General features: G+C 39.2%; 2 protein-coding genes across 7 annotated transcripts; one reads left to right on the top strand and one right to left on the bottom strand.

Moving 5' to 3' along the window:
- Positions 1-9,530: 9,530 nt before the first annotated feature.
- On the bottom strand, positions 9,531-16,236 carry LOC100497555. 4 transcript variants are annotated; one of them, XM_002941667.5, is made up of 3 exons: positions 16,155-16,236; positions 13,573-14,558; positions 9,531-11,296 (listed from the first exon to the last, which is right to left on the bottom strand). In XM_002941667.5, exons 2-3 carry the CDS (start codon positions 14,509-14,511, stop codon positions 11,150-11,152), a joined length of 1,086 nt encoding a protein of 361 aa, XP_002941713.1. In that variant the 5' UTR covers positions 14,512-14,558; positions 16,155-16,236; the 3' UTR covers positions 9,531-11,149. The 4 variants fall into 4 exon arrangements, with proteins under 4 accessions (XP_002941713.1, XP_004917093.1, XP_031747142.1 ...); XM_004917036.4 differs by lacking the exon at positions 16,155-16,236 and adding an exon at positions 15,147-16,102; XM_031891282.1 differs by lacking the exon at positions 16,155-16,236 and adding an exon at positions 15,308-16,102.
- fancf (FA complementation group F) lies at positions 16,237-20,302 on the top strand. 3 transcript variants are annotated; one of them, XM_012967994.3, is made up of 3 exons: positions 16,237-16,325; positions 16,729-16,837; positions 19,183-20,302. In XM_012967994.3, the coding sequence occupies exon 3, from the start codon at positions 19,225-19,227 to the stop codon at positions 20,263-20,265; it is 1,041 nt and encodes a 346-aa protein (XP_012823448.2). In that variant the 5' UTR covers positions 16,237-16,325; positions 16,729-16,837; positions 19,183-19,224; the 3' UTR covers positions 20,266-20,302. The 3 variants fall into 3 exon arrangements, with proteins under 3 accessions (XP_012823448.2, XP_012823449.2, NP_001120095.1); XM_012967995.3 differs by lacking the exon at positions 16,237-16,325 and adding an exon at positions 16,332-16,633; NM_001126623.1 differs by lacking the exon at positions 16,237-16,325 and having other exon boundaries at positions 16,757-16,837; positions 19,183-20,298.
- Positions 20,303-20,329: the final 27 nt, after the last annotated feature.

Raw genomic sequence — 20,329 nt, 5'->3', positions numbered from 1 at the left:
GAGCCAAGAAGAGACTGGGTAGCATGTAGGGAGGGAGGGGAATGGTTATGGGGATTAAGGTGTGCAATGTCACTTCGGATGGTGTCAATTTTATTTTTAAAGTGCTCAGCGATAGCTTGAGCAGTGACTGAAGCACACGGAGGGGGCGGAGAAGGGGACAGCAGCAAGTTAAAGGTAGAGAAGAGTTGTGCAGGTTTTTTAAAGAGGGAGTTAATAAGTGCAGTGAAGTAGGTTTGTTTAGCTTGGCAGAGGGTGGTGTTGTAGGAGAGCAGAGCAGATTTGTAGCTGCAGAAATCTGACTCTGACCTTGATTTGCGCCAGCGGCGCTCAAGTGTACGTTTTTGGAGGGATTTGGTATGAGCAGTGCGTCAGGGCTGGAGTGGTTTGGGCCTCATGCGTTTAGTCTTGGCAGGAGCAAGCTCATTAAGGGCAGTGGCGAGTGTGCTGTAGTAGACAGAGGTAGCCTGATTAGGACAAGAGACAGTTAGGATGTTAGAATGAAGAGATTCAAAGGAAGAAGAAAGGTGTGACATGTTTAGGAATCACAGGTCTCGGTATGTGTATGTTTGGGGGACAGCAGAGGGTGCAGAGGGAGTTAGCGAGAGTTGAAATGTGAGCAGATTGTGATCAGAGAGGGGGAAAGGGGAGTTAGTGAAGTTTGAGATAGAACAACATTTTGTAAATATAAGATCCAGGGAGTTTCCATTAGAGTGAGAGGGGGAGTCAGAGCACAGAGATAACCCAAAGGAGGATGTTAGTGAAAGGAGTTTAGAGGCAGCAGGGGCATTGGGATTTTTAACAGGTATGTTAAAGTCACCTAGTACAATGGATGGGGAATCAGAGGAAAGGAAGTAAGGAAGCCAGGCAGAAAAGTTTTGTGAGGTCGATCCAGGAGGTCGGTATATGACCGCAATGCGAAGCGAAGCAGGGGAGAAGAGCCTAATAGAGTGAACCTCAAATGAGGAAAATGAAAGAGAAGGAGGAGGTGGAAGGACTTTAAATGAATAGCGGGGGGAGAGAAGGAGTCCTACCCCACCCCCTGCCCTGTTTCCAGGTCTGGGAGTGTGAGTAAGGTGTAGCCCCCCAAATGACAGGGCAGCAGGGGAGGCAGTGTCAGTAGGGGAAAGCCAGGTCTCAGTTATTGCAAACAAGTTAAGTGATTTAGCGATGAAAAGGTCATGGATGGAGGTGAGTTTGTTGCAGACGGAGCGGGAATTCCAGAGGGCACAGGAAATTTGAATAGAGGCTTTGGGTATAGGGTTCTGTACGTTAAAGGGGTACAGGGTGGGTTTGGTGAATGTGTCCCTAACAGAACAGGGATGGGGTAAGGGCCAGGGTTGGGGGAAATGTCACCAGCAGCAAGTAACAGGAAGGAGAGGAATGCAAGGTGAGAGCGGGATTTGTATGTTTTTGTTTTATGTGAGGAGAAAAAGTTAACTGGGGTTATGGAGCAAAGCAGTTTAAAGACTTCATGTGCTGACAGGGAAGGAGAGGAGAGTAGAGAGGCATTGATTGTTATACCTTTCTGACTGGATGGAGGGTGTGGCTGGAGATGTTTTAAGAAACATGAAAGTGCAAAGAGGAGGAAAGCAGCATAAAACATTTTGGAGTAGGAAATAACAAACTACCAGGAACAAGCAAAGTTGTTATCTTGCGATTCCACGTTGTTCAGCGTTGATTGGAGATAGTTTGTAGCCTTGTCAATGCCTTGTCCTACTGCCTTGTTTAACTGCCATTTCCTTCTTCCTAGCACTTGTGAAATGTTGGCACTTAGGAAATGGTAGCACCAGTGCCTGCCCCTGACACTAGTGCCATCCCCAAGGCTGCATCTGAATTTATATGCAGTTGATTGAGGAAAGCCAGAACCTGATTGACTAATTAATCAATTAAACAATCAGGGATCAAAGTAAATAGGCTGTGTGGGGAGGGAGAGACTTTTACAAGCACCAGAACCAAGTTTTGGGGCTGTAAAAATATCTCTTGCTCACTGAGGAGTGGACATAGATGTGAGTTTGACACAGCTATCACAAGTACTAAATCAAGGTAGGCCTAACAGAAAAAGTTATTGGCATAGCAGGTACACAGATGAGAATTATTACCATTAATAAAGAGGCTGCAATATAGTGGGTTATATGGCAGTATACAGAAGAGGGATAAAGTAAGCGATTACAATAACTGGGAGGTGCCTAACACTTTGGCACCCTAGTGATTGTATCTTTCCTTCTCCTTTAATATGTCTTATATAATTATGATTGAGTTTATTTTCTTACATATAGTTCCAATAAACTCCAAGAAAACAAATAATCTAGATTCTGATTAGGGAAGTGTCCCGATCACAACACTCTCATACGCAAGTGACACTGGGATGGGGAAATAAGGGGTTACACTCAGTCACTTTACACACGGGTTAGACTAAAATCAGACGCCCCTAAACCAACCACCACCCCGAAAAACTATTCACTGACACATCTATTATTAACAGGTGATAGAAACCTAATATGAATATCTCCCTGCTCTCTGCAACAGGTACTATTTCCTAACACAAATGTATCACACACTCTCTCCCACTGTAGTTAGGGTTAGCTTCTACTAATTCAACAAGCACTCTAGCAGCCAAAGGGTTAACTTACAGTCAAACATACTCTCTTGCTAGCAGTCAACTAGTTAATTAGCATATACACAGACAACTTTCCCTCTACACACAAGCAAGAGGTTACAACATTTAGGCCCAAGGCATACAAGCTACATGAGTTCTTTTTAGAGCAAAAAGACAAAACGTATTTAATTTTATATGTATTATTACAAAAGTAAACAGTGGAAAAAGGATCTTTTTTTTTCAGCCTCCCTAGTGTACCTTAGACTCGTGTTCATAGGGAGATGTTTTTTGAGTATAGATACTTTAAAAGGCGGTGATGATGTACTGACAAGAAATGTTTGCAGCTAAAGTAAAAACGTTCTGAGAATTTTGCATAGCACTGCCTGTTCTTGAAGCTTACCATCGTCCAAGATTTCCTCTGACCTAGAAATGCCTTTGTTCCAATTTACATAAACTTGTTGGTGGCTAGCTGCATAAATGTAATCAGCATATTTTTGGCCAAGTACAACAGGTGATAAAATAATAGGTCTCCATAATTCTTAGGAGATAAATAAAACTGGTAAACTGCCATTTACATGAATATAAATTGCTCTGTGGCATAACTAACTTTATATGGAAATGATTTACTGTATGACACAAAAGTTAAAAAGGACAAGTAGTCTGCATGTGGAACCTCTCCTTGAGCTGACAGAATATCTGTGCTAGAACAATCCCTTTTGCAGCCACCCTGCCGTGTGCATTTTGGTTGGTGTCTTGCTTCTCACTAACTGAAAAATGAAATCCATTATTAAACTGTTTCATCCAATAAATCCTTTGGGGCTGGTATATCTTCACATTTTTTTCTTAATTAAAAATTTGAGAAAATAAATAAAAAGTTGTCACTTAAAACCTTATTTTTATGGAGTTTAAGAAAAAAGTGCAACAAGTCAATTCTTAATAGAATTTCTTTCCCTGTGATCTTTTTTACGCTGGAAATCAGATTTTTTTCTATTTAACGATACATTTTTGGCATTTTGCCATTTATTGTGCATCAAAAACGTGTAAAAACCCAAATGTAAAAATACGCCATCTAAAATCTTGTAGGATTATGTAGAAATCTATAGGAGGTGTCCTATGCTTTTTTTTTTTTTTAGCAGCCCTTTCACTTTGGGGTATTTGATTTTTTGGGGAGAGCAATTTATGCAATTAAAGTAATATAAAGTTCACAATTTGAGTATTTGCATGTTTTTTTTCAATGCATTTTGGTGTCTGTGGTTTTTAACACATTTTTTCATAAATAAGGAAACATTTGTGCTATTTAAAAATGTGAGTTTAGTTGAGGTTGAAAAAATTACACAAATTCTGAAAGTCTGCCCCTTAGAATTAGAAAAATAGATGTGGAAACAAGAACTAAAACAATGTTGCTTTTATGTTTGGGACACATTGTATAAATGTATAATCACAGCCTAGAACATAATATTTGTAATTGGATAGAGAACTGGCTGAAGGATAGAGTACAAAGAGTGGTTGTAAATGGAACATTTTCTAATTGGGCCAGTGTGGTTAGTGGAGTACCGCAGGGGTCAGTCCTTGGTCCTTTGCTTTTTAACTTGTTTATTAATGACCTGGAGGTGGGCATAGACAGTACTGTTTCTATTTTTGCTGATGACACTAAATTGTGCAAAACTATAAGTTCCATGCAGGATGCTGCCGCTTTGCAGAGCGATTTGACAAAATTAGATAACTGGGCAGCAAACTGGAAAATGAGGTTCAATGTTGATAAGTGCAAAGTTATGCACTTTGGTAGAAATAATATAAACGCAAACTATCTACTGAATGGTAGTGTGTTGGGGGTATCCTTAATGGAGAAGGATCTAGGGGTTTTTGTTGATAACAAGTTGTCTAATGCCAGGCAGTGTCATTCTGTGGCTACTAAAGCAAATAAAGTGCTGTCTTGTATAAAAAAGGGCATTGACTCAAGGGATGAGAACATAATTTTGCCCCTTTATAGGTCCCTGGTAAGGCCTCACCTTGAGTATGCAGTGCAGTTTTGGGCTCCAGTCCTTAAGAGGGATATTAATGAGCTGGAGAAAGTGCAGAGACGTGCCTATTCTGACAAAACTCCTAAACACTACCCAATTTCTAATAAGCCTTATTCTAAGTTATACCTTCAGGGGTGCAAGACATTTTAAATCCAAGGCTGGATATACTATCTACAAATGAACATATAACTGCAGTGCTTCACTAACTGATCATCTGCTCAAAAAGATTGCTAGGGTATGCTGGATATTGTAGCGCAACAGCTTCACAACTACAAACTAAACATCCCAGGCCAAAGATACTCAATTCTGTTCTCTCAATTTCGTTCTCGTCTCCTCAGAGACCCATTTCAGTCTGTTAATAAATCTGGATAACAGCATTCAATAAATGAATGTATATGAAGTTATGGTTTCATCAGTAGGACTTTATCTAATTCACAATCCTTATCTGCCCTCTAGTGGACCAATCTGCACAAGGTCACATGGAACTTGACTGCTTTTTTTAAACCTACAAAGCACCAATTGTAAGTAATTTAAACAGCTCCTGAACTTGGGTTTCCTCTAAATGCATTCATATATACTGTTACTGAAGCTCGCAAGCCAATTCTCCAGAAGGTATGGAATATATTTTTGTTTTTAAAAAATAATATTAATTAAAATAAGATTAGCAGAGCAGCCTAATTAATTGAGCATCAATCAAGAAAGCAATGATTCTCTCTCATTTTATCCCTGGTTCCTACTGCACCTTGGAGTGTTTTAACTTTTTCATGAATAGTGCGGTGACCTATTTTTAAAAAAAACTGGTTTGTCAAGGGGTTTAAATTGTGGTTTCAATTTGCCATCACATATCCTTTCTTCTTACATGGATGAATTATTTTGTGTCTGCTAAAAAGATCTTGTGGTAACTAAAGGATCAGAAAGTATGTTCTATGGTATTCTTGTAGATACAGAAATAGTACCATATCCCCCTCTTCTCCAGTGTAAAAATCCCAATTTGGCCCTTCATGAACTAAGTTACTCTTCTTTGGCCTTTTTCTATTTCATTCATATCTCTTTTACCCGCTAGAGACCAAATCTGCACTGCCTGTTTTAGATAGAACTTTACCAATGCTTGGTAAGGGGAAATACCTTATTGGTCTTTCTTGCTGTTGACTGGCATTACTTGCTGCAGCTGAATTTATAATCCATCAGTACCCCCGGGGCCTTGCCTCACTTTAGGGGCCCATTTATCAAAGTCTGAATTTCAGACATTTAAAAGTACGACTGAAAAAATTCAGATTAAATCCGATAATCTGATATGTGTTAAAAGAGTGAAAATTTTGCAACGTGGTCGTCCGAAAATATTGTGGTACGATCCGAAAGTTCCGAACTTTCAGATCGCAAAAAACTTTCTGACTTTGATCCTTCAGTGCACGATTTTGGAAGCCTTCCATAGGACTCAATAGCACTCTGCAGCTCCAACCTGGCCCAAGGAAAGTCACGATACCGAAGCATAAGGGAATTCCGAATCTTTCCTAGTCGTTGCGACAAATACAAAGTACAAAAAAGTTGCAGAAATTAACGAAAAAAAATCACAGTTCTAAACCTTAGTAAAAATATGAATAATGAATAGGCCCCTAAATCTGATTATGGGTATAAAGGTGGCCATACACGGGCCGACTACAGCTGCCGATATCGGTCCCTTGGACCGATTCGGCAGCTAATCGGCCCGTGTATGGGGAGAGCAGATCGGCCTGGCCGACCGATATCTGGCCTGAAATTGGCCAGATCTCGATCGGCCAGGTTAGAAAATCTGGTCGGATCGGGGACCGCATCGGCTCGTTGATGCGGTCCCCGATCCGACTGCCCCATAGCCGCCCACATAATCCGATCGTCTGGCCCCAGGGCCAAACGATCGGATTATTATTTTTTTTACCTAAATGGTCCCCGATATCGCCCACCCGTAGGTGGGGATATCGGGGGAAGATCCGCTCGCTTGGCGACATCGCCAAGCGAGCGGATCTGCTCGTGTATGGCCACCTTAAGTGGCTTGCCACATTATCCATTTCACATCTTAATCCCAGCAAATGTTCTTGCCAGTTCTAGGTGCTTCTATATGACCCTTCCACCCACATTTCCACTGTTGGTGCTGCTACTCAGATCATATGTAACTGAATTTCAAACTCCAGATCAAAAAACAAGGACCAGCCCTGCTTATCTTAACTTAAAGGATAAGAAATGTAAGCTTTCAGAAAGGTCTATGTAAATACAGCCATAAGCACCCACAGAATAGCTGAACTGAGTCCATTATCAAAAGAAACACAGGATTTATTGTCTCCTTTTGTGTAAACATGTTCATAGGGTGACTTCCTCTCTCAGAAAAATCCTTCATTCCTGGGCAGGAGACTATACAGCTCTCTCCTGCTCCCTCTCCCATCAGAATGTGTTATCTATGCTACCAGCCTTTAGAGCCACAACACAGAACTACTGAGAACAAGCTAAAATGGCTAAAATGAAAAGTTCTATTAACTGATTTTGAAAAAACAGGTTTTCCCATGACATTATTACTTTAAGCTTCTTTACTACCAACCCTATATTGAACAATATGTGCTTAAAGGGAAACTATAGCCCCAAACAATATAGGTCTCTATAAAAATATATATTAGCTCATATGTAAAACCCTACTTCATCTAAGTGAACCATTTTCATAAAAATATTCTTTTTTAGTAGTATGTGCTATAGGGTACTCCTAAATAGAAAAATGCCATTTTAAAAATGAAGGGCTGCCCCCTGGGATCGCAGGATTCACAGTGCACACAAACAAGCCAAGGCACACATACATGCTAGGCCCCATCAGCCAATGAATGGACAGAGTTCTGCCTTTTGCTTCCACACTACTTCCTGTTATAGTTAGAGCTGCATTCCTTCTGGTCAGGTGATCTCTGAGGGAGCACCCAGCCCATCACTGAATGGTGGATCAAGAGAACAGGTGTAAAAGGGCAAAATTTACTGCTATATATATTCCAGTTTCGCAAGATTATTTAATAGGCCACTTAATATAAAGAATCTGTTTGTTAAGTATTCATTCTGGTGGTATAGTTATCCTTTAAAGAGATGCTGACACTAGAAATGAAACTTTTTTTTACATCTATCACAACATTGACTTTGCATGCTATTTATGATTTTGCAATAAAAGTATTTGTCCAATGCTGTTACATTACCTATGTGAACCCCCATGTTCAACTATGAGGGGGTGGCCATAATTGTGCAGCAGGAGTCCGTTAGAATTAGAAGCTATAACTGACAGGCTGAGAAAGGACTTTCAGGTTGGCAAAACAGATTTAGGAACTTCAAGTAACAATTACTTACTAAAGCAGCCTTATCAGCAAAAAATGATCAACATGACCTATAGGTAACTTTTATGTAGATTCATATTTTAAAAAGTAGTTTTTTCATGTCAGAATCACTTTAAAACTACCTTTCACCTCCTCACATAACATATCTTCCTCTGCATACTCAAAGAGCTCTATAGAGTCCGACAACTTTTTTTTCTTTACAGACTAATTCTAGCATATAATTTATGGAAATACTTCAGTGCAGGAAAGCAAAAATCTGAAAAATACAAAAAAACACACATTACCATTGGCATGGTGCAATCCTATCTGAACTACAGTAACAGGAAGGGGATTATAGGCAGATAGGGGGTGTTTTTTTCCCATAAAAATGATCAGCGCACCAGAGGCCACACCTTTAGATGAACAGAGCTTTTATTTGAAGTAGGTGGTTTTTCACGGTGAGGGCAGTGGGGTCGATTGTTAACGCCTTTAAGAGGGGCCTGGATGAGTTCTTCAACAAGCATAGTATCCAAGGCTATTGTGATACTAAAATCTAGTTAGTATTGATGTTGGTATATATGGTTTATGTATGTGGGTGTATAGATAGGTCAGTATAGGTTTGTATGTGCTGGGTATGTAACTATGTAAGGGGTGCAGCTCTAGGAAACTGCAATCCAAAAATGGGGCATGGCAACTTATCCCACTGTGTTGTGCAGGCACAAGCCCATACTGCAGGGATCCCCAACCTTTTATACCCCATTTAAATGGAAAAAATGTTGGGGAGCAACACAAGCATGAAAAAATTTCCCGGAGGTGCCAATAAGAGCTATGATTGGCTATGATTTAACAGCCCCTATGTTGGCTGGAAGCCTACAGAAGGCTCTGTGTGGCAATTACACTGGGTTTTTATGCAACTAAAGATTGCCTTTAGGGTTTGAGGAGCAACATGTTGCTCAGGAGCCACTGGTTGGGGATCACTACCATAATGCAACAAGTCTACCCAGCAATTTCTCCTCCAGGGTGCACTCCCTCTTTGAGCAAACTGCTTCCTGGCCATGAGACATCCCTGCCCACCCTCCTGAGTCAGCAGCTTCCAGAACAGGACCCTTAACACAGAATCTATAGGTAAGTGTATAGATGAATGTATAGGTGAGCGTTTAGCTGAGCATTTAAATGAATGTAAAGTTGAGTCTATGGATTAGTGTCTAAGTGAGTTGATAGATCAATGTATAGATGAGTAGCTAGGTGAGTGTATAGTGAATGTATAGATGGTTGTATAGGTGGGTGTTTGTTTAGATGCATTTATTGGTGAGTGTTTAGATAAATATTTCTGTAAATTTAAATGAGTGTATAGGTGACTGTATAGCTGTGTATGTAGGTAAATGTAGGGGTGAGTGTATAGATGAGTGCATAGGTGAATTTCTGGGTGAATGTATAAGTGCTTAGGTGAAGTGTATGGGTGAGTATATAGATATTTTGGTAAGTCTTTAGATGAGTGTTTAGGTAAGTGTAGAGATGAGTGCATGTGTTTAGATGAATATATAGGTGAGTGTTTATATGGGTATACAAGAAGAACACCTGCTGGCAACGGTACAACCAAGCTTTACTGGCAAGCAATCTTTAATGTAAAGGGCAAGGTATAACTGCTCAACAAACAGAAAAGTTCAGTAAGGATTTGTGGCTCACAACAAGGTTATGGAAGTAGCTTTACCTATAGTTACTGTTTTCTCTCTCTACATAAAGTTCTTTATAGCAGTCATCTGTAGCTTCCAGGCAGCCCAACAAAATGGTAACTCATTGTGAGTATTCCAGCAGCACTTCTGTGGGTGTGTGCATAACAGCTTATAGTTCAGGAACATACTGTAAATGTTCCTTAACGAGAAATAATCACAACACATAGGAAAAAAAAATATTTTTTCATAATAGATTAAGTTTTCATCACAAAAATTAAGGCAATAAAGCACAATAATTAGCAAAGTTAATCATTAAAAGGTCCAAGTAAACATCAGCAGCCAGAAACCAACTTTCGTAAACAATTTTTTAAAAGCTAAATTGCAGCATATTTTGTTGAAAATGTATTCACTTATCAAGCTATTTTATTTCACTTAAAAACACCTGTTCTAACAGAGCAAATAAATATACAGGGAACCATGTATCAGTGACATCTGAAACATGGAGTGGTTAGAATATCAATATACAAGCAACTATTGTCTTATAATGAGACTTCATCCTGCTTAAGCGGGTTGACACTAAAACCCAAGTAGTTAAATATACACCTTCTAACAATCAAGAACAGACAGCTCAATAAAACATGTCACCTTTTCCTTAAGGCAGACTGAAACTGGGACAGTCTTTGCTTGTATTTGCTAGTAAGGCTGCACTGGCAGAATCTGACCTTCAGTAGCTGATGACATATATAACAATACATTCAATAAAAGGTTTGGCATCTAAAACTCCAATTTTCCCAAACCTAGTACTGGCTCTGTGTGAACAGGGTAAAAATATGAGGATCTAATTTTATTTCCAGTCAAAATATCTCTCTTAAAAAATTGTGTCATGTTAATCTGAACACCTGATAAGTCCAGCAAAAAAAAAAAAAAAAAATTACTACAACCCCAAAATATCTGCATCAGAATTAAAACTAAATGTCTCTTCTAATTAAAGTTACAAACGGGAATCTCAATGCTTGTTGCTAATGTCTCTCTTAAAAACATAATGATTCCCCCACAGTGGTTTGACTAGTATGGCTATGGGCCTACGCACAGAGGATTTGGTCCGCTTCCCTCAGTCTACATTTTTTCTTCTGGCTAAGAGAAGCGGATCAGCTGCCTTAAGCAGCTCTGTGTACCTGCACTAAAAAGTACAGCTTTGGCCTGAGTGCATGACACGGAGCAGAGGTCAGCCCAAAAAATATGAAAAAAGGAGTTTTCGCCTGCTCCGTATACCTGCACTGAAAAGTACAGCCTCAGTCTCAGTGAAATTACACAGAGCAGAGGTAAGCCCGAAAATGCCAGCCTTCGCGTTTTTCGGGCAGACCTCTGCTACATGTACCTTCACTCAGGTGGAAGCTGTACTTTTCAGTGCAGGTGCGCAGAGCTGCTTAAGGGAGTAGATTAGCTTCTCTCATCCTGAAAAAAAAAATACAGTCTGAGAGAAGCAGACCAAACACTACATGTGCCCAGGCCCTTATGTCTTTAGTCTAAATGATGGTACATTTGCTGTCATTGCTCCTCAATCTGAAAAACTGTCTGAGTTTCTTCCTCTGGTTGCAAAGGGAGCGAGTACATGATGGTCTGATCATCTTCTTGACAAACAATTGCAAAAGAATCGCCGCTTTCTGGTAGTGCAATATTAGACTGGAGACAGGCCTGAAAAACAATTATTAAAATGAGTCAAAAAAGAATAGATTCCTCAGCAGAACAGAAGACTTATACACCACTCTTACATGACACATCCTATATTTTGACCACCACAATCCTCGAAGGGAGAAAAGTGGCATGGGTGCTGCTTCCCTGCACTTTGTGAATAATGATGTGCATGACAGATGCTGGTGCTGCAAGTAGGGAATCGACTGGAACCACTCACTTTGGTCTTCCTAAGCAATAATCATTTAACATCACCATTGTTGAATGCAAAAAAAAAAGGTAAGGTAAGTCACTAACATTATACTGAGTTGTCACTTTCTGTGGCTAGTAATAAATGCATTGAATACCTTATGCACGTTATAGAACTGCCAATTCTAAGCAACTTTTCAATTGATCTTCATAATTTATTTTTTATGTTTTTTTATTTATTATATATTATTTGCAGCTTTCAAATAGGGGTCACTGACCCCAGCAGCCAAAAACCTATTGCTCTGTGGGTTACAATTTTATTGTTATTGTTACTTATTTTTCTATTCAAGTCCTCTACTATTCATACATCAATCTCTCATTCAAACCACTGCCTGGTTGCTAAGGTAATTTGGATCCAAGCAATCAGATAACTGCTGAAATTCCAAACTAGAGAGCTGCTGAACAAAATGTAAAATAACTAAAAAAAACTATAAATAATAAAAAATGAAGATCAATCGCAAATTGTCTTAAAATATTAATCTACATAATATTAAAGGAGAAGGAAAGGTAAAAACTAAGTAAGCTTTATCAGAAAGGTCTATGTAAATACAGCCATAAGCACTCAAAGAAACGCTGCACTAAGTCCGCTGTCAAAAGATTTGTTGTCTCTGTTTTTCTGTGCCAGAGACACACAGCTCTCTCCTCTCTCCCCCCTCCCTCAAGAATGCTAAGAACTCACTCCCCCACCCCCCTTAGGAATGTGGATCTGAGCCAATCAGCAGGAAATTTCCTCATAGTCTTACACACTGAGCATGTACACCAGTCTTGGTGCAGGAGCGAGGCATTATGGGAACTTTCTTTACAGAGCTCAGCATTTTTTTTCCAATGAGGCTTCTGATCATCTGAATGGGAGAAATATGGGGAGAACTGAAGGTATGCCTGCAGCTTGAGAATAACTCTTTATTAGCCTTTCCTTCTCCTTTAATAGTTAACTCAAAGTCGAACAACCCCTTTGAGTTCATGGGCTACTGTTTAAACAAGTTGCCTATACTGACGTTATGTCAAACATCTAGGGGGAGTATACATCACATGGTAAAATGGGCAAAGACTACACATTTTTGCTATTCTATGCGTGTATGGCACAACATATACTCCAGAAGCATAGAAACAAGACTAAAACATAAAGCTTCAAAGCCCTGTTTGGCTTCTTCTCTGCTCACTGCGAAATGCTGGTGGGGAATATAGTACATGTGGCTAAATATAATGTATTGCTATGCTGCACTGGTACGCTGCACTCTGTGTCTGCGTCAGAAAGTTCTAATATTGTGTAAATGCCAGTCAAGTTTCAATGGGGCTAAGGAGCCACATCTTCACAGGAGATAACATATAAACTGTACAGAATAGAATTTACTACTTCAATAGAGATACATATAGACAAATATCTTTGCATGTAATAGATCATTGCTCCCAATAATGTTTTTATTTGTCAAATAATTATTGATTAAATACAAATATTATACATTATTCTATTGCAATGTTTTCAATTACCAATGCACCCTCACTGCCTATGGCCCTATTTCATTATTATTTGTATGAATGCAGTGCAGGCATTTTATGCAGCAACAGAAATGCATTATAGACATGTGCAGACATTTATTTTTTTTTTTAGTTTTTATTCATTTGTAGCACTTCAAATAAATGTATATTTAAATGTGCAATCAACCTAATATAGAGAGATCAAATTGTTTATGTCTAAAAGCAATTTAACAGTTTGTATAAAATATGCAGCAGTTAAATGCCAAAACTAGTGCTAATATTCTGCCCCCATCAGGACTAGCATCCTCTATTAAAGCCAATACCATAAATTCAGACAGATGAGAAATTCTGGAGTGAAAATGGTGCACTATGTTGTGTAAAGAGCTCAGGCTCACAATTCTTCTTATGGGGCTTTTTATAAGCTAACACTTTTCACTGTTATACACTAGGGCACAACACGTCACAGCATACAATGGCATTATAGTAGTGATATATATTTCAATGCTAATTTCATTATACACTTTATAATATGCTAAAAAGAAAATAGCACCTACCACTTGTAGAAAATTAAGTTTCTCTTCAGAAAGTACATTTTCTTTCTTGAGTTGTTCAACCACTTCCTCCATGACCTCCAGCTTTGAACAGTGCCTTCTGTGTCTTTGTTGAAAAGCCTTCACTTTTTTCTGCAGATCCACCACAATGGACACCAGCTCAGCTGTGGTTACAGTTTCATTGCACATTTCATTTTCTTGAAGATCACTTTCACCTTGTTCAGAGACACTGTTAAACTGATATAGCTCTTCAGTATATTTAGATACTATTGGCACTGTGGAAGTAATGGGCCCTATAATTGCTGGTGATAATACAGTCTCTGAGCTAGGCATTAAGGGTGGAAGAGGACTCACTTCAAGTAAAGGAATAGTGGAGGCCGTTTGCAAGTATGCAACCAGTTCTGAAGGATGCATCTCTGTTGCTGCAATAGTAGAATAGCAGCTTTGTGTTAATGGTTCTATTGCAATGTTTTCAATTACCAATGCACCTTCACCTGAGATATCGCAGACATCTAGTACTGTGGGCATTGTGTCAGAGTGCACTGGCATGACCAAACCAAAATCTAAGTCATGCTGCAAAGATGCTGAGGCTATATGTTCTTCTGAGATGACTGTTACGGATTCATTTAATAGAGGTGTATGTTGATCTTTTGTGATATCCACTGGCAACAATATGGATGATAAAGTTTGAGACTGTGCGGGTGCAAGTGCGAGACCATCCAAAGATTCCACTATATGAACCAAAGGTACCATGTTTACAGATCCCATAACAGGACTGGGAATATCTATGCCTTTGACCAAAGCTTCTGTCCCATTCAAGTAGATCTTCCCTGCAGAAACATTTGAACTAAGGACAATAGGAAATGTTTCCGCTTTCAAAACATTAAAAAGATTCAATGAATCAGTATTTGATTCCTGGTCAAAAGAATTACAGATATCCATTTTTATCGTCTTCAAAGCTTGCTGCGCCTCACCACATGCTTGTTTGACTAAAAAAAAAATGACAAACATATTAGATTCACTGCAACTTTTAGCGTTATAATCACGCTGTGTTCTCTACATTTTGGTTTTGCCTCATGAATGACAGACCTTTGACAAATCGTTTACGGAAGACTAAAATGTTGGAATTACAAATAAACTTTATGTCTTTTTCACCATACTTTTAAGTCTTGTGAGTGCCCTGCTTTATATGACATTATATATATACACATTAGGCACCCCTGCCTAATAGTTTAAAATTTAGCGATAAGCCCAACTTTCCCTTTTTTTTTTTTTACATTATGAGTGCAGGTCCATGTTTCTATAGCCCTGCATTTTGCTGTGTCAATTAGAAAAAAAATGAATGTCAGTATGTTTATAACAGAAGATTGTTTTGTACACATACCATAATACAACTAGACCATAACACTGAAAAAAAAAAAAAAAAACAGTACCCCCCATGCGTGATGGAAACAAGTTGGGTTGAAATGTTTGCTGCACAAATATTGATTTAGTAGGAATAATATTGTCTTGCTTCAAGGTAGACAGCCACTGCTTAAGACAAACTTTGTCACACTGTACATTCACAGGCTGCTTACAGCCTAAAGAAATCTTGGGAGTATAGGCCTTGCAGTATAAAGATCTCATGCTTCCAGCAGCACATTCTGGTATGGTAGTCCGAGATTTCTTTCCTGTAACCTTCTGTAATACCCTCACTATCCCATTCCAATGATTACTGAAGCAAGAATTCCCAACACACTCAAAAGCAAAAGGAGTCTGGACATCATTATGCTTCAGCTTAAAGTACTCAGTCCTGCTTGTATGATGAGACAGGAGAGGGGAAAGTGCCTCTATATGGTTACAAGGGAGGTGGGGGAGTAGATAAATCACACTTTATAGGAAGTACATGATCTGAGTGGACATATTGTTTCACTGTATAATGTGGTTAAGAGACAGGAGGACACTTCTCTAGTCATTTTTTAGACAGTACTCATAATCATACATGTAGGGAGGAGATGCTTGCTTTAAATATGTGACCACTAAAGGCTATGTGATAACTGATTGCTGTAGATGATTAAATATATAGTAAGCTTTATACCTTTCATTGTATTATGTTTATTTTCACTTGAATACACCCTTATAATCCATATTCAGCTATAGTAAGTTTCCCTGAATTTTAATGGAATATTTTGCCAAAACGTCTTCCTCCCAAGAAAAATGCTATTTCTGAGAAAGTCTGAACATACTGCTACTCGCTTTTTACTTCCTTCTCATGAGCCCCGAAAAACGGGACTGTCTATGAAAACTAGCAGGTAAACTTTAACATAAACACTCTGAATTTTCCTGATTTCTAGCAAACTCCACATTCGAAGTGCTTGCCAGGTTATGTGGCGCCTCCCCTATTTCCACAACAAACTTTAGAAGCCCACGGACACGCCGTGCGTAGTTTAAGAACGCGAAGGACAACTACAATTTCCATCTTAATAAGAATCCATTACACAGTAAGTTCATACAGCCGCAAAGCCCAGTTTTTCATAACACAGCCCACATTCCCAGCTCACTACTTAAACGTCCCACAACTCCGTTTAAAGCCCAGCTTCTCGTACCCCGCAAGCCACTTCAACCACAGATTCGTCACAATCTCGCGAGATGAGTCGATGACGTCACGACTACGGCGTATATAAGCGCAGTGACGCTAGGCGTAGCCGCTTGAGGGAGTGGCGAGCAAACGCGGGGCGCGTAGTTAGTAAATAAGTATTAGTTGCTCGTAAAATGAGGTATGCAATTGTTATGTACTCGCAGGGTTTTGGCAGGAACAAGCATCCCTGTGGTGGTCAGCAATACCCAGTGTTAATAAGTAACTTTAAACTGTTTCTCTGCAAGAACGCCTGTTTGTACCAGGGGACAACACATCATTTTGTTATATCTGCCAACTGAGCTTTTCCTCGCCATATTCAATAAGGAGTAACTAATAATTTATATCTGCGCACAGCTCCAGCTTGTGTCGGGTAGTACCGCCCCATTACAGTCACAAGTAGTCTCTGTTCGCAGTAAACATTTGGTTTTGTTGTTTTGAGCAGAAAAGGTGAAAGATATTGCTGTTTTGGTCATGATGTCCGTATAGCATTGTCTGTGTCATTTTGCAGTATATGCTTATTAAGCCATTTCATGAACACACAGGGCCCCACGTACAAGGGAACCGTAATCCTGAAACATTAAAGGAGGCAATGGAAATCTTCATGAAGATTTGACCTGTGTTTATGTAGAAGGTTTACAGTTTCTGATCAGAGTGAGTGTTTTTTGTTTTATTTACAGCCTATACTAGGCATGCACTTGGGGTATCTTTTTTTGCCACTACCACCATAGCCTAGGCCCTAGAAGACATAATATATTATTTTTATTCTTTATATAGAGCCAACACACTTTACACTTTGATCCTGCTGTCCCATTCTTGTCAGTCTTTGCTCTATTACATTCATACACACTATGGCCAATTTGGTCAGGAGACAACCTGCCTGTATGTTTTACTGCAAGGTTGCAATACTGTGTACTTTGTATCAGGTTTCTCTATGAGAGGCAGATAATTTTGCTGCCCTACACGTACATGAAGTTTTGGCTGTGGAATTACATTTAAAAAATCCTACACGATAAGCTAAATGTGTCAAGGTACCACTTGTTTTAAAGGAAAAGTAACACTAAAAAATTTAAGTAAAAAATCTATTCTACCCTGCCACAATAATTGCCCTATCCTGCACACCATTTATTATTTTGAATGCTTTACTAGAAAATACCTGCTAAAACCTGGCTTCCGATCATTTGAAATACAGCAATGCAGGGCAGAATCCACTATGCGACAATCGATCGATCCTAGCCATCCCTCTGTATATGAAGGAGTTGGGCTAGGATCGATCAATCTATCGTCACATAGTGGATTCTGCCCTGCATCACTGTATCGCCCTATTTCAAATGACCGGAAGCCAAGTTTTAGCAGGTGTTTTCTAATAAAGCATTCAAAATAATAAATGGTGTGCAGGATAGGGAAATTGGGGCAGGGTAGAATAGCTTTTTTACTTAAAAATTTTTAGTGTTACTTTTCCTTTAAAACAAGTGGTACCTTGACACATTTAGCTTATTGTGCTTGTACTCCTTGTACCATCTAAAGCCTCTCTAATTTGCCACAGAGGGGGAAAAATTACTGACTCCAAGATGGCAATCGGACCAGTCCCTGGATCAACTTGTACTAAGAGCTATTTCCCATAACCCTGTATTCCCTCACTTGCTAAAAAGCCATCTAACCCCTTCTTAAAGCTATATAATGTATCAGCCAGTACGACTGATTTGGGAAGGGAATTCCACAACTTCACAGCTCTCACAGTAAAAAATCCTTTCAGAGGAACCTCCCTTCTTCTAAACGGAACCTCCCTTCTTCTAAAAGGAGTGGGTGCCCTCGTGTCCAGTGGAAGGACCTACTGGTAAATAGAGCATTAAATCCCCTTATATATTTATACATAGTTATCATGTCACCTCTTAAGCGCCCCTTCTCCAAGGTAAACAGACCCAACTTGGCCAGTCTTTCTTCATAACTGAGACTTTACCAGCTTAGTTGCCCTTCTCTGACCCTCTCTAATTCAAAAATGTCCCATTTGAGCACTGGAGACCAGTTCAGATTCCTTGACCATAATCCAAGTTAAACATCTTTTAGAAAACTTAGTATAGTATAATAGTCTTCGCCCACCACTGATAAAAAAAAAAAAAGTCTCGGATCTGCTGAGGTATGGGGTTGCATGTAATGTGATATTCCAACTCTACTCTACAATAACTTGTTTGTGCTATATAAATAAATGATGATTATGATAGCAGAACTAGCTTTCCAACAATCATAAACTTCCTTTGATATGAAAGATATATGACAAACCATTTCCATCAAAGGGCTGCCATCTTGATTACTGTCTTTTGAGAGGCTGTGTATTTGTTAAAAAACAAAGCACCAGATTGCCAGTGTGTTGGGAAGTTGGTTAATTTTTATTACCCAATAAGTTGATAGAATACAAAGATAGTACGAGTAGGGACTGGGCTATACTAATTTTCTGCTTTTCTGCCTATGCATGTGGACAAAGCACACTACAAAACACACCGCTGTTGCAGCTGTAAATACATAGACATTTTTGAGCAGCATGGTCACCAGTTGTCTGATATCTTCACTAGCAGTATGTATAAGGGCTGTGGCACACGGGGAGATTAGTCGCCCACGAATGTAAATCGCTGGTGGGATGGCATACACGGCGCCTCTCGAGGCAACTTTGGCAAATTGCAGGCGCCACATGTGTCATCCCACCGGCGATTTACATTCTCGCCGATGGGATGTCATATCGGGGAGATTAGTCGCCCGCGAAAAGGGAGATTTGTTGCGGGTGACTAATCTTCCCATGTGCCACAGCCCTAATCATCCTGTAATTTGTTATGTGATTTGTGTCAAATGACTGGAATTTGTGTATTACAACCCCCATTGTAAAATATTTTTTATCACATAAAGATTCTTACAAGAAAACATTTTATGCTTGTACTGTAAGTATTATGTTTTCGGAATGTCACATATATATCTACATACAGCTAATGAGACTTTGTGTATTTTAGGTAAAACAGCAATAGTCCTGTAGGAAAAATACTGTTGAAATCATGCCTGGGAAGATGCACACATTGCTGGAAAACCTAGATCGTTATATTGAGGTTCTTACTCTGTCTCAAAGTGTTCATGTGAAAGACTGGGACATCTCGTGTGTAAGAAGAGGATTTGAATGGGGAACTTACTTCCAGCAGGTTTATCATCGCTTCCATACCAATGAGTGCCTCAGAAATGCTCTGGAGGACCATCTTAGATCAAAGAATGAGACACTCAGTGCTTGCATAAAAAACTATCAGTATATAACCTTTAATGATCTCAGATATAGTAAAGAAATTTTCTGCATGTCATTGCTCCAAAATAAGGCCCTTTCCAAGGATATATTCCAATATATTGTTAGACAGTTAAAAAATTTAAGTAGTGGGGAAATTAGCATTTGCAGTATGAGCAACATCATGTGTCAGAAAGCAGCCTTGCAATTGCTACTTTTTTCTTCATCTATTGCGTCAAAAAACCCTCTAGAGAACCCTTGTGTAGTTACACAAGCAGAAATTCTGAAGAACCATTTGGAGAACAGAATAAGGTTATTGAAAGGAGACCATCAGTTTGCAGTTGTGGCAGATGTTCTCAGTGGTATTCCACAACCTTCAGTATACAAAATATTAGCAGTTTTATTGCTCTCAAGTGAGACTTGTGATTCTCAGGGTCAGGTTTCCTTGTCCCATCTTTTCCTGAAATGGTTACTAGAAAATGATAGTGCATGGACAGATTTCTGCAGTAAAATAAATTGCCATCTTTTGTCACGTTTAAGTTCTAAATATGTCATTGTTAGTAAGGCATATATGGACTTCCTAATCAAGGTAGGTGAAAGTATGGAGCTAGATGTTCATGGAAAATGGGTCAGTAGCAATGCTGAACTGCCATTTAATACTTTTCGTAATCATTTTGAAAGTCTCATGAATACTAGTGAAGACCTCAGGTCTGCCACAGAAGCAAAGCTTAAGGCCTTAAAAAGTCAAGATGGAGATTATGATCTACCAGGCATAAGTATTTGGACAGATATTTTACTTGAAGTTAAAAAGATTGTACATCTGTAAGATTTATTTTAATAAATTGTTTCATTAGTTTGCTAAATGTATGTATTTATGCCTCACGGGTTCT

Source organism: Xenopus tropicalis, chromosome 8, assembly GCF_000004195.4.
Source record: "Xenopus tropicalis strain Nigerian chromosome 8, UCB_Xtro_10.0, whole genome shotgun sequence".
Taxonomy (NCBI): domain Eukaryota; kingdom Metazoa; phylum Chordata; class Amphibia; order Anura; family Pipidae; genus Xenopus; species Xenopus tropicalis.
The sequence above is the reverse complement of the archived record's forward strand: the minus strand, read 5'-3'. Positions and strand labels throughout refer to the sequence as shown.